Source organism: Aotus nancymaae, unplaced genomic scaffold (assembly GCF_030222135.1).
Source record: "Aotus nancymaae isolate 86718 unplaced genomic scaffold, 86718_ANA_hifiasm-v0.15.2.pri h1tg000108l, whole genome shotgun sequence".
In the NCBI taxonomy this organism is placed as follows: Eukaryota; Metazoa; Chordata; class Mammalia; order Primates; family Aotidae; genus Aotus; species Aotus nancymaae.
Genome location: NW_026988523.1, coordinates 37,576,287 through 37,590,545, shown reverse-complemented (window position 1 = coordinate 37,590,545; position 14,259 = coordinate 37,576,287). Strand labels below are relative to the sequence as shown.

Genomic DNA, 14,259 nt, shown 5'->3' with positions numbered 1-14,259 from the left:
AGTTTCAAAGTCGCTTCCACATTTTCAGGTATCTTTATAGCAGCACCCCATTCTCTGCTGTACCAGTGTACTGTATTAGTCTGTTCTCACACTGCTTATAAAGACATACCCAACACTGGGTAATTTATAAAAAAATAGAGGTTTAATTGACACATTTCAGCATGGCTGGGGAGGCCTGAGGAAACTTATAATTATGGCAGAAAGGGAAGCAAACATGTCCTTCTTCACATGGCAGCAGGAAGAAGTGTTGAGCAAAAGGGGGAAAAGCCCCTCATAAAACCATCAGATCTTGTGAGAGCAAACTCACTGTCACAAGAACAGCATGAGGGTAACTGCCCCCATGATTAAATTACCTCCAACTGGCTCCCTCCCATGACATGTGGGGACTACAGGAACTACAATTCAAGATGAGATTTGGGTGGGGACACAGCCAAACCATATCAATTAATCTTATATATAACACAAAATCTAACTGTAAAATATATATAAACTGAAGCTTTCAGCCCCAAATGTTTGCATACATCTCTAAGTTATATTTCCTTTTTCTTAATCATCATCTTAATTCTTGCCTTATCTATAATTAAAATCTAGTGGAATCCGATGTGAATGACCCCTGCACCATTTTCCTGTTCATGGCCTCTCTCCTGATCTCTCTCAGGACACTCTGGACGCCAGTCTGCAGAGTTTTCAGCAAGAGAGACTTTCCGAGATCGCTGACCTGAAGGATCAATTGATTGGTGCTCAACACAACCAGTCTAAAGCCATTGAAGAGCGTTATGCTGCCCTGCTGAAGCGCTGGGAACAGTTGCTAGAAGCCTCTGCAGTCCACAAACAGAAATTGATGGAGAAACAGCTGCCTCTACAAAAGGTTTAAAAAAAAATGAGGCATGATCGATTCTCTGTTATCTGCATATTAGCCATGAAATTCAGAAACAGATATTGGGAACTGTGTTTGGACAATACACAGATCTTTTATTGCATTGAAAGAGGTTGGGAAGATATTCTTATTGAGCAAAAAGTAGATTGAAAAGAAGCTTTAAGAAAAGTTTTTAGATTGATTGATTAGCTACATAACTAACATGAGATAGAAGCCAGGCAAATAGAGCAGGAGAGGTGGATGGAACAAGAGGGTGGAAGGTCTTTGTATATGATAGGATTAAAATTGTCAGGCAAAAGTCAAGGTTGTCCCTGTGTTTTTCCCAACCCAAATAAAAGGAGCATTGGACAAGTTGTCATAAAACATGTTCTCAACTTATATCAAGCTTTCCTAGGTTGAAGACCTTGTAAAAGTCACTTAACATCCCAAACCTTTTTATCCCATTTAGAAAATAGAGTATATCACCATCCTATCCTGCCTTTCTGTGTTATTACTATTTAAAAAGATAATGGATCTAAATGTGCAATATAAACCCCTAAGTTCCATATAAATATGTGATTAAAATTTTCCTTCAAATGTTGGCTGCTAAGGCATTGGATATTGATCATAAAAATATCATTAATAAAAGGAACTCAGAATGGTCAGTGGAATTACTGAGCACTCCTAGACCCTAAGAAACATTGTACTTGGTAACAAATTAAGTCAAGGAGTTAGAGAATTTAGGAAATAACATATGAGTAAAAGTCAGGTTAGATTCTTAGTTAATTTCTCCACTTTTGAAAAACGTAGGACCTACAGAAATAAATCTTAGGTGAAAAATCAGTTAAGTGGGCAACTTTACATATATATGTGCATTCTACACGGGACACTCCTTCATATTTTTAATCTTTTTTAAAAATTTCAAACTGCAAGTTTTATTTTATTTTCTGATAACAAAATATTTATAAAACATTCACTCAATTTATAATATTATGAAAATAATATGAAATACTTTCTAGGTTTCTGTGTCCTTTCCATGTAGAGGTCATGTTAATTTTCTCTATTGATCTATTTTGGCATATGGATTGCTGAAATGAGTACAGGGTCAGATGTAATGGTTTAATACCTCTGTAATCCCTCCTCCATTTGGGCAGTTTTCTTCTTTTTAATTCTTTTATTTGAGAATGAAAAATTCATTTTCATGTTTGCTCAAGACAAACCTCTTCAGAAGTACAATCTGCTAACCCAAAATCTGTGATGTATTTTAAGTATAAAAGTATTTTCAATCACTTGCTGTTTGAAAAAAAATCATGCTTTTTCTGTCATTCAGTAATACAGAAAATTCAGAGCTATTCAGAGCATATGGATAACTCCAGACAGTAATACAATGATGCATATATTTGTGCTAAGGATACAGGTTAGAGGGTAGTGGTTTGGAAAGCTTCAGCCATTAAATGAGGCCTGAACAAGGTTTAAAAGGAAGTTAGGAAAATGATCTAGCCTTGTCAAAGAGAAGTCAGCTGGGTGTGGTCTACAGAAGCTTGTAGGATAAAAAGATAAAGTAGATAAAGGAGACAACAGATTTTCTTGGTTTATTTATTCAATTATTATTTCATCCATTCATCCAATGCCTTTTTTTTTTTAATGTTTACTACCTACCAGGTAGAATTGGAGCATAGACTTCAGAATAAGAAACCGTATAATTGAAAACTACCTTTGCCACTTTGGAATTTTAAAACTGAAATAACTTCAGAAATCATTTGACCCCCTCATTTGTAAATGATGGAAGATTTAAACAATTTCACACAATGAGAAATGCCAGAATCAGGGCTTGTACCTCTAAGTCACATGTTCACCCATCGAAGTACATAGACCCTATTGGTTTTAGTTCTGCCCTTTTAGATTCCTGGCCCTGTAGATATTTAAAGACAGGCATTATTTTTATCCTCAATCTTCTCTTCTGCTGAGAGGCTTTATCAGAAAGATGGTAGTGTCTTTTTTCTTTCTCTCTGCAGGCTGAGGAGCTGTTCATGGAATTTGCACATAAGGCTTCAGCTTTCAACAACTGGTGTGAAAAGGCAGAAGAAAACTTGTCAGAGCCTGTGCACTGTGTCTCTCTGAATGAAATTCGGCAGCTGCAGAAAGACCACGAGGATTTCTTGGCCTCCTTGGCTGGGGCTCAAGCAGACTTTAAATATTTGCTGGAGCTAGACCACCAGATTAAGGCCTTAGGTGTGCCTTCTAGCCCTTATACCTGGTTAACAGTGGATGTGCTGGAGAGGATCTGGAAGCACCTATCTGACATCATCAAGGTAACCTGGAACATGGCGGAAACTTCTTTTGGCTACAGTGAACATAACCACTTTATTATCCAAGTTAAGAGACTTTTGAGATAGAAGGAGCACTATTAATAATTATACTGGGACATAGTCATAAAACATGACTGTCTAAGAAAAATTGAAAAATATGTTCACAATAGGTATACTCTATGCCCTGTAATTTGAGCAGTTTCCTGCTTCTGAGTGTTGAACAATAATTTTGAGAGCAAACAGAAGCCCTGAGACATGATTCTAATGATGAGCTGTGAAAAGTTCATTAGGTTTGTGCATGTATTCAGAGTCTACATATCCCCCCATTCAAGGTATTTTCTTTTTTATATATACCTCCAAAAGTGTCTTGCTATGTATGTATTTTTAATTTTTGTCTGTATATAATAATGCTCATTACTGAAACTATAAAACAAAAAAGTGTAATAAAAGACTATAATGTCACCATTTTTAGATGACAACTATTGTTTCTAAGGGTAGCAAGCCCTTTAAGGCTGCTTTTATGTTCATTTAAATTAAATTTCACCAAAAAAATTATAAAGAAGGGAGATTTGCCTTTATTGCTAACTTACTTGTTACAGAGCTTGGTCTTAGAGGATGCTGCAAGTACTCTTGGGAAGTACATAAGCTATCTTTACATTTTAGAGGTGAGAGAGGTGGACTGCATGGAATATGAGCACATAGGCACACACCTGTGGAAGCTAGGTTAGACTTGAGAGAGGGAAGATATGCTGTTGAGACTACCAGCAAATTCTCTAATGGCAAAGAAAGGCCTTCAATGTCAGTCACATTGTCTGTGATTTGGTGTTTTAGGAACGGGAGCAGGAGCTGCAAAAGGAGGAGGCAAGACAGGTCAAGAACTTTGAGATGTGTCAGGAGTTTGAACAGAATGCTAGTGCCTTCCTTCAGTGGATCCTGGAAACCAGGTGTGCTATGCTACATCCCAAACCATCACCCGTACGCTACACACCATCTGCCATAGGGATAAAATACGCATTTGAAGGGAAGAGGAGAGATTCCTACGGCATGTATTCTGCCCTCAAATCACTGTATCTTGCCTATGCTTTATATTTGTAGTTGACTGTTTTCTGAATGAATCCTTGGAAAACCAAGAAATGACAGTTTCATCCTGATGCTCATAATGTACACTTATGTATTCTCTCCTTGATACTCTCAACTTTCTTTCTGTTGCCTGTAATTTCAGTCCAAAATAATAACAATTTATTATATCTGCATGCCACATTGCACTTTACAGAGTACTTCCACATCCATTACCTCACCTAACTGTCAGAGCAACCTTGAAAAGCATACAAAGCAGATCTTATTAGCTCTGTTTCCAAGTGTGGAAAGTTCAAGTGGATAAATTTACTTGCTCAAGGTCACATATGTATTTACTACCACAACCAAAAGCAGCACCTTCTATGAATACCTCATATGAAGCTATTCTGTTGTGTACCTACCAAAATTGTAATGAGAATCAAGTGAGATAATATATGTTAATTGTACTTATTAATAACAAATTATTCTGTACCTGAAGATAACATATGTCACATCTTCTGAGGTAAATGACCTAGAAAAAGGAGACTTAGAAGATGTAATATGTTAGAATATATGGTCACAGTTGGTAGATAGTATCCTGTGGGTGGGTCAAAACTGTGGTGTTCTGAGGGTTAATGTAGTGGTTTAGACAATTCATGATATATACTTTCCTACATTGTCACTGACAAGGATAAATGAACAAAAAGAAATCATGTACCATGTCTGAACCATCTGACAGAAGGCAGAGACGACACAGAACACCCTCCTCTTCCTCTTTTCTTGGTGACTTCATCACATCCTAGCTGTGTGTGTCCAACACCAAGCATTTTGCTTGACATTGGTGCTCTTTGTCCCAAAGCAAGGAGCTTTATGGGAAACTCTGATCTCAGAGTTGGGGAAGCCTTGGGAACCAGTGGGTGGTCAGGTTCATGCTTTGTGGCTACAAAAGATTTAAAATGTTTCATAAATCTGAGGAAATGAGATCGTTAAAGTAATCAATTTTAACATATCATCTCCCTTTTCTCTCATGTGATTCCTGTTCCGGACCTCCACGTCCAGGGCTTACTTTCTGGATGGGTCAGTATTTTATGTTATCATCATGTTTGTTTTATTATATTTTTCTGTAAGAATTCATTAAGAAGGACTTAGTGCTGAGACATTTTCATTCCATTGTAATCTGGTAGTATGTACATAAAAATGTGGAGTGAAAAAGAAAAGCTCATTATATTTTATTCTGCCCTTACACTTCAGTAGATGGAATCTTGCCTACATTGCTTAAGTGTGTGTTTACAAAGAATAATTAAGAGGGATACGTAAATCCCTTCTCCTAGTCGGAGAACTCGGAAAAGTCTTCCCTTCTTGTCAGTCTGGCAAGGTTGTGAAAATTTGGCTCTATAAAATGTTGCTTCATGGAAGCCACATAACCTTGGAGAATTTGAAGCAGAGGAGCTTTGAGTTGGTGTGCATGTATGAAATATTGACCTGTGATGTGATGCGTAATGTTTTCCTTTGGTTCTTAACTAGATCATTGCTCAAAGAAACAGGAACTCTGGAATCCCAGCTGGAGGCAAATAAAGTAAGCATTGTGTTTTCATTAGCTGAAGATGTTGTTAAAATTACAAAGAATGCAAAAATAGTTAAGGGCAGCCCAGGTAATACTTTTAGGTACATATCACCTAAAGTCAGAAAGCTAAGGCTGTAGTTCCAATTCTATCATCAATTTGCATTTTAACCATAGGCCACCACATTATGAATATAAACCTCAGTCTACTTAAATCTCTGAAATTCAATTTCTGAATCTATACACTAGAGCTAATATCCATTGTAGAGTCATTGTTTGCCTTAAAGAAATAATTTTATGGAAGACTCTGAGCTGCCCAGAGTGGGAGAGGCTTCGGGAACAGTGGGAGGACAGGTTCACGTTTTGTGACTAGAAAGGATTTGGAACATAATGATGAAGTACAGGAGCAAATGTAAAAGCGCCTAACACTGGCAAATTTCTGTTTTTATATGATGTAGTAAGATGACAGTTGAGTGTAATCATCTCTTGACAATTGAGTGAAGTAATGGGTTAGAACAGTGTTTCTCAACATTTTTTTTCACAATTGTTCTTCCAGGAGAAAAAAAAATCAAGTAATTACATTTAATTATTTTCTAACAAAAGAAAATGAAATACTAAAGAGCAAGATGTCAGGTAGTTTTGACTGTCATCTCACCTGAGTTAAAGTGGCTTTTATCAAAAAGACAAGGAATAAGGGATACTGGTGAGGATGTAGAGAAAGTAGAAATAGTATAGCCACTATGGAAAACAGTATGGAAATTCCTCAAGAAACTAAAAAGAGAGGCTGGGCACCTGTAATCCCTGCACTTTGGGAGGCTGAGGTGGGCAGATTATGAGGTCCAGATATCAAGACCATCTTGGCCAGCATGGTGAAACCCCATCTCTATGAAAAATACAAAAATTAGCTGGGTATGGTGACACACACCTGTAGTCCCAGCTACTTGGGAGGCTGAGGCAGGGGGATTGCTTGAACAAAGAAGGTGGAGGTTGCAGTGAGCCAAGATCTTGCCAGTGCACTCCAGTCTGGTGACAGAGCGAGACTCCATCTCAAAGGAAAAAAACTGAAAAGAGAAATACCATATGATTCATGAGTCCCATTACTGGGTATATATCTAAAAGAAAGGAAATTAACATATCAGAGAAATACCTGCACTCCAATGTTTATAACAGCACTATTTACAACAGCCAAAATATGGAATCAACCTAAATGCCCATCAATGGATTAACTGATAAAGAAAACACAGTATACACAATGGAATATTATTTATCCATTAAAAAAATAAAATTCTGACATTTGGAGCAATGCGGATGGAAATGAATGTCATTATGTTAAGTGAAAGAAGCCAAGCACAGTAAGACAAATATTGTATGTTTTCACTCATAAGTGGGAGCTAAAAAAATGGATCTCATGAAGATAGAGAGTACACTGGAGGTTACTAGAGGATAGGAAGAGTAGGGGGAGAAAGGGGAATGAAGAGAAGTTGATTATTGGGTATCAATACACAGTTTGATAGAATAAATAAGACTAGTATTTGATAGACCAGTAGGGTAACTATAGTTTACAATAATATCTTGTATATTTCAAAATAGTTAGAAGAAAATAATTTGATTGTTTCTAGCATAAAGAAAAGACAGATACTTAAGGCAATAGACATCCAATGTATACTGATGTGATCTTTACAAATTATATGAACATATTAAATTGTCATGTATACCCTGAAATGTGTACATCTATTATATATAATTAAAACTTTTTAGAAAAAGATATCAGGCAGATTTGACCTTTGAAGGGTTACAAGCTTTGTCGTATCCCAGATTTTTTTCACTGCGCTCCACAATCATCAGAATCAATTCACACCTACCCTCTGTGGGGAGCAGTGTTCCCTCATTGAAAAAGCATGGGTAAGATACAGAAATTTGGCATATAACATGAGTAGATGGCAGGAGCAGCCCATGAACATCATCCCAAGTTGACGAAGGGAGCTCAGGAGTGAACAACACTGTTGAGCTTAAGTGTGAGCCTGAGAGCTTAGCCACAATCAGTGTTGCAGATAAATCCCTGTGCAGAGCACTGGGAGCCGATGATGATGCATAGACCCTGGAAATTCTATTCTTGTTTATTGGCTCTCTCGATAGATGATAGATAGTTAGATAGATGATAGATAGATAGATAGATAGATAGATAGATAGATAGATAGGATAGGATATAGATATTGATGTATGTGTGTGAGTGTGTGTGTATAGCTATTTTAGATTTATATATTGCAGAATACTGGAATGACAAGTATTATTCACCTAAACTTCCCACTATTTTATAAATGAGGATTACAGAAGTGAAGTGGTTTTCCTGAGTAGTTCATTTTTTCAGAGAACAAGAAGATCCCTGAAAATAAAATCAGCCTGTTATCTACTCTTCCACCTTTTGGTTTTGAGCTGGTAACCTGGGCAACTGACTGCCTCTCTTCTCTGTCATTTTTCCAGAGAAAACAGAAGGAGATCCAGGCAATGAAGCGTCAACTAACCAAGATTGAGGACCTGGGGGACAACCTGGAAGACGCTCTGATCCTTGATATCAAATACAGCACCATTGGATTGGCCCAGCAGTGGGACCAACTCTACCAGCTTGGGTTGCGGATGCAACACAACCTGGAGCAACAGATCCAGGCCAAGTATTGAGGGCACGAGGCCAGGGCAGGGAAGGGTGCGGGTGGTGGTAGCGTTCGGACCTTAATTAAGAGCTAGAGTTTGGTGCATCAGATAAAAGAGCTGCTTCAGAGAACAAACAGTCTGTCTTTACTTCCCCACAGAATGACTATTTCTCTTTATACTGAAATCCATCATGAAAAAAAAGTTAGTGCTCTCCATCCACCTGAGCCTACTCATCACTCATTTGGACAACTGACTTTTATACCCAGTTTCTCAGAGTCCCTTCACCATCTTATGTGATCTCTTATGTGACACTTTAATGAGACTCAATTGTGATCCCTTAGGAAACCATTTCCTTTCATAGAATTTTATCTAAAATACAATGTCTAGAATAAAAGAAACATTTAAAGTGTTGCCAAATAGAGCAGAGGGGCAGAAACTCATTATTTTCTAGATAAATTCATTATATCTAAGCAGCTCTAGGTCTCAGTAGCTTTTTGACAACATTTTTATCTAGATTAGAATTGGCAAACTTTTTCTGTGAATGACCTGATAATAGATAATTTAGACTTTGTGAAGCATGTATATTTTCTGCTGTAACTCTTCGACTCTGCTGTTGTAGTGAAAAAAGCAGCTATGATAAGTGAATGACCATGGCCATGTTCCAATAAAACTTTATTTATGGACATTGAAATTTAAATTTTATATAATTTTCATGTTTCAAAAAATTTTCTTCTTTTGATAATCTTCAACCGTATGAAAATGCAAAAACTACTCTTGGTTCCTGGACAGTACAAAAACAGGTGGCAGCTAGATTTGGCCCATGGACTATAGTTTGCCAACTCCTGAACTAGATGATTCAATTAGCAAATTGTCCATTAAAATTCCTCTCTCTTCCTCTCTCATGGCTTGTGTTCTGCTACTCTGTGTTTTATATACAGGGTAAATTTGTGTTTTTTTTTTTTTCTTTCAGGGACACCATAGGTGTGAGTGAAGAGACTCTAAAGGAGTTTAGCACAATCTATAAGTGAGTGTAATTTCATAGTTTACTGCTTCTTTGTTTTTCAGACTCTTCAGAATGAGTCTACAAATAATGTTTCTGTCATGCTATGAGGCTTGGTGGGATCTTAAATGAAGATCTAGATATGTTCATTGGCTCCAGTTACGGCTTTCTATGAGATTTTGGGACTTCAAGAAATACATTTCTTCATTCTCAATGTTTTATGCTTTTCTCTCCATTAGGTTAAAAAATGTACAGGGGGGCCGGGCGCGGTGGCTCACGCCTGTAATCCCAGCACTTTGGGAGGCCGAGGAGGGTGGATCACGAGGTCAAGAGATCGAGACCATCCTGGTCAACATGGTGAAACCCCGTCTCTACTAAAAATACAAAAATTAGCTGGGCATGGTGGCGCGTGCCTGTAATCCCAGCTACTCAGGAGGCTGAGGCAGGAGAATTGCCTGAACCCAGGAGGCGGAGGTTGCAGTGAGCCGAGATCACGCCATTGCACTCCAGCCTGGGTAACAAGAGCTAAACTCCGTCTCAAAAAAAAAAAAAAAAGTACAGGGACACAAACAGGCTTTCATATAAATATACATATATATATAATTGTACTTTAGGTTCTGGGGTACATGTGCAGAATGTGCAGAACTGTTGCATAGGTATACACATGGCAATGTGGTTTGCTGTATCCATCCCCCTGTCACCTATATCTGGCATTTCTCCCCATGTTATCCCTCCCCAATCTCCCTACCCCCCACTGTCCCTCCCCTAGTCCCCCCAAAGAGACCCCTGTGTATGATTCTGTTCTTGTGGCTGTTTGCTGAGAATGATGGTTTCCAGATTCATCCATGTCCCTACAAAGGACATGAACTCATCATTTTTTATGGCTGCATAGTATTCCATGATGTATATGTGCCACATTTTCCTTGTCCAGTCTATCAACGATGGACATTTGGGTTGGTTCCAGGTCTTTGCTATTGTAAACAGTGCCGAAATGAACATATGTGTGCATGTGTCTTTATAATAGAACAATTTATAATCCTTTGGATATATACCCAGTAATGGGATTGCTGGGTCAAATGGAATTTCTATTTCTAGGTCCTTGAGGAATTGCCACAATGTCTTCCACAATGGTTGAACTAATTTACACCCTACCAACAGTGTAAAAGTGTTCCTGTTTCTCCACATCCTCTCTAACATCTGTTGTCTCCAGATTTTTAAAGATCACCATTTTTTTAAAAAATTGTAATTTAGGTTCTGGGGCACATGTGCAAATCATGCAGGATTGTTGCATAGGTACATACATGGCAACGTGGTTTGCTGCCTTCATCCCCCCATCACCTATATCTGGTATTTCTCCCCTCATTATCCCTTGCCACCTTCCCCACCCCCGCTGTCCCCCCCTTAGCCCCCCCCAACCACTGACCGCAGTGTGTGATGCTCCCCTCCCTGTGTCCATGTGTTCTAATTGTTCAACACCTGCCTATGAGTGATAACACATGGTGTTTGGTTTTCTGTTCTTGTGTCAGTTTGCTGAGAATGATGGTTTCTAGATTAATCCATGTCCCTATGAAGGACATGAACTCATCTTCTTTTATGGCTGCGTAGTATTCCATGGTGTATATGTGCCACATTTTCTTTATCCAATCTATCAATGATGGACATTTGGGTTGGTTCCAGGTCTTTGCTATTGTAAACTGCTGCGGTGAACATACGTGTGCATGTGTCTTTATAATAGAACAATTTATAATTCTTTGGGTATATACCCAGTAATGGAATTGCTGGGTCAAATGGAATTTCTATTTCTAGGTCCTTGAGGAAGCATCACACTGTCTTCCACAATGGTTGAACTAATTTGCACTCCCACCAACAGTGTAAAAGTGTTCCTATTTCTCCACATCCTCTCCAGCATCTGTTGTCTCCAGATTTTTTAATGATCGCCATTCTAACTGGTGTGAGATGGTATCTCAATGTGGTTTTGATTTACATTTCTCTAATGACCAATGATTGATGAGCATTTTTTCATATGTTTCTTGGCCTCATCGATGTCTTCTTTTGTGAAGTGTCTATTCATATCCTTTGCCCACTTTTGAATGGGTTTGTTTGGTTTTTTTCTTGTAAATCTGTTTTAGTTTGTAGATTCTGGGTATTAGCCCTTTGTCAGATGGGTAGATTGCAAAAATTTTTTTCCCATTCTGTTGGTTGCTGGTTCACTCTAATAATCACACCAGTTAGAATGGCAATCATTAAAAAATCTGGAGACAACAGATGCTGGAGAGGATGTGGAGAAATAGGAACACTTTCCTTTGCTGTACAGAAGCTCTGGACTTTAATTAGATCCCATTTGTCTATTTTGGCTTTTGCTGCCATTGCTTTTGGTGTTTTAGTCATGAAGTCCTTGCCTGTGCCTATGTCCTGAATGGTTTTGCCTAGGTTTCCTTCCAGGGTTTTTATGGTATTAGGTCTTATATTTAAATCTTTAATCCATCTGGAGTTAATTTCAGTGTGAGGTGTCAGGAAGGGGTCCAGTTTCTACTTTCTGCATGGGGCTAGCCAGTTTTCCCAACACCATTTATTAAACAGGGAATCCTTTCCCCATTGCTTGTTTTTATCAGGTTTGCCAAAGATCAGATGATTGCAGATGTGTGGTGTTGCTTCTGAGGCCTCTATTCTGTTCCATCAGTCTATGTCTCTGTTTTGCTACCAGTACCATGCTCTTTTGATTACTGTGGCCTTGTATAGTTTGAAGTCAGACAGTGTGATGCTTCTGGCTTTGTTCTTTTTGCTTAGGATTGTTTTGGCTATGAGGGCTCTCTTTGGTTCCATATGAAGTTTGAAGTGATTTTTTCCAGTTCTGTGAAGAAGGTCATTGTTAGCTTGATGGGGATAGCATTGAATCTATAAATTACTTTGGGCAGTATGGCCATTTTCACTATGTTGATTCTTCCCAACCATGAGCATGGGATGTTTTTCCATCTGTTTGTGTCCCCTCTTATTTCCTTGAGCAGTGGTTTGTAGTTCTCCTTGAAGAGGTCCTTTACATCCTTTGATAGTTGTATTCCTAGGTATTTTATTCTCTTTTTAGCAATTGTGAATGGGAGTTCACTTTTTATTTGGCTCTCTGTTAGTGTGTTATTGGTGTATAGGAATGCTTGTAATTTCTGCACATTGATTTTGTATCCTGAGACTTTGGTGAAGTTGCTTATCAGTTTCAGGAGATTTTGGGCTGAGACAATGGGGTCTTCTAAATACACAATCATGTCATCTGCGAACAGAGACAATTTGACTTCCTCTCTTCCTATTTGAATACGCTTTATCTCTTTCTCTTGCCTGATTGCCCTGGCTAGAACTTCCAATACTACATTGAATAGGAGTGGTGAGAGAGGGCATTCTTGTCTTGTACCAGATTTCAAAGGTAATGCTTCCAGTTTTTGCCCATTCAATATGATATTGGCTGTGGATTTGTCATAAATAGCTTTTATTATTTTATTATATGTACCATTGATGCCTAGTATATTGAGGGTTTTTAGCATAAAGTGCTGTTGAATTTTGTTGAAGGCCTTTTCTGCATCTATTGAGATAATTGTGTGGTTTTTGTCTTTGGTCCTGTTTATGTGATGGATTACATTTATAGACTTGCTTATGTTGAACCAGCCTTACATCCCTGGGATGAAGCCTACTTGATCATAATGAATAAGCTTTTTGATTTGCTGTTGCATTCTGTTTGCCAGTGTTTTGTTGAAGATTTTTGCATCGATCTTCATGGTGGATATTGGCCTGAAGTTTTCTTTTTTAGTTGCATCTCTGCCCGGTTTTGGTATTAGGATGATATTGATCTCATAAAATGAGTTGGGAAGGATTCCCTCTTTTTGTACTGTTTGGAATAGTTTTAGAAGGAATGGTACCAGCTCTTCTTTGTAAGTCTGGTAGAATTCGGTTGTAAACTCGTCTGGACCTGGGCTTTTTTTAGTTGGTAGGCTACTGATTGATGCCTCAACTTCAGCCCTTGCTACTGGTCTGTTCAGGGATTCAGCTTCTTCCTGGTTTAGTCTTGGGAGAATGCAAATGTCCAGGAATTTATCCATTCTTTCCACGTTTACTGTTCTGTGTGCCTAGAGTTCTTTGTAGTGCTCTCTGATGGTAGTTTGTATGTCTGTGGAATTGGTGGTGATGTCCCCTTTATCATTTTGTATTGCATCTATTTGATTCTTCTCTCTTTCTTTTTTATTAGTCTGGCTAGCGGTCTATCTATTTTGTTGATCTTTTCAAAAAACCAGCTCCTGGATTTGTTGATTTTTTGAAGGGTTTTTTTGTGTCTCTATTTCCTTCAGTTCTGCTCTGATCTTCGTTATTTCTTGTCTTCTGCTAGGTTTTGAGTTTTTTTGATCTTGCTCCTCTCTTTCAATTTTGATGATAGGGTGTTGATTTTAGACCTTTCTTGCTCCTCATGTGGGCATTTATTGCTCCTCATGTGGGCATTTATTGCTATGATTTTCCCTCTAGACACTGCTTTGAATGTGTCCCAGAGATTCTGGTATGTTGTGTCTTCGTTCTCATTGGTTTCGAATAACATCTTTATTTCTGCCTTCATTTCATTATTTATCGAGTCTACATTCAGGAGCCAGTTGTTCATTTTCCATGAAGTTGTGCGGTTTTGAGTTAGTTTCTTAATCCTGAGTTCTAATTTGATTGCACTGTGGTCTGAGAGACAGTTTGTTATGATTTCCATTCATTTGCATTTGCTGAGGAGTGATTTACTTCCAATTATTTGGTCGATTTTAGAGTAATTGCAATGTGGTGCTGAGAAGAATGTATATTCTGTGGATTTGGG

The 14,259-nt window shown here is 38.2% G+C and overlaps 1 protein-coding gene across 1 annotated transcript in view; it reads left to right on the top strand.

Moving 5' to 3' along the window:
• SPTA1 (spectrin alpha, erythrocytic 1) overlaps positions 1-14,259 on the top strand; it is a 97,905-nt gene that overhangs the window by 78,718 nt on the left and 4,928 nt on the right. The window contains exons 43-49 of the mRNA XM_064370743.1: positions 659-868; positions 2,872-3,168; positions 3,997-4,109; positions 5,281-5,298; positions 5,746-5,797; positions 8,264-8,451; positions 9,402-9,455. Coding sequence (XP_064226813.1) covers positions 659-868; positions 2,872-3,168; positions 3,997-4,109; positions 5,281-5,298; positions 5,746-5,797; positions 8,264-8,451; positions 9,402-9,455 — 932 coding nt within the window. The remainder of the gene's footprint in view (positions 1-658; positions 869-2,871; positions 3,169-3,996; positions 4,110-5,280; positions 5,299-5,745; positions 5,798-8,263; positions 8,452-9,401; positions 9,456-14,259) is intronic.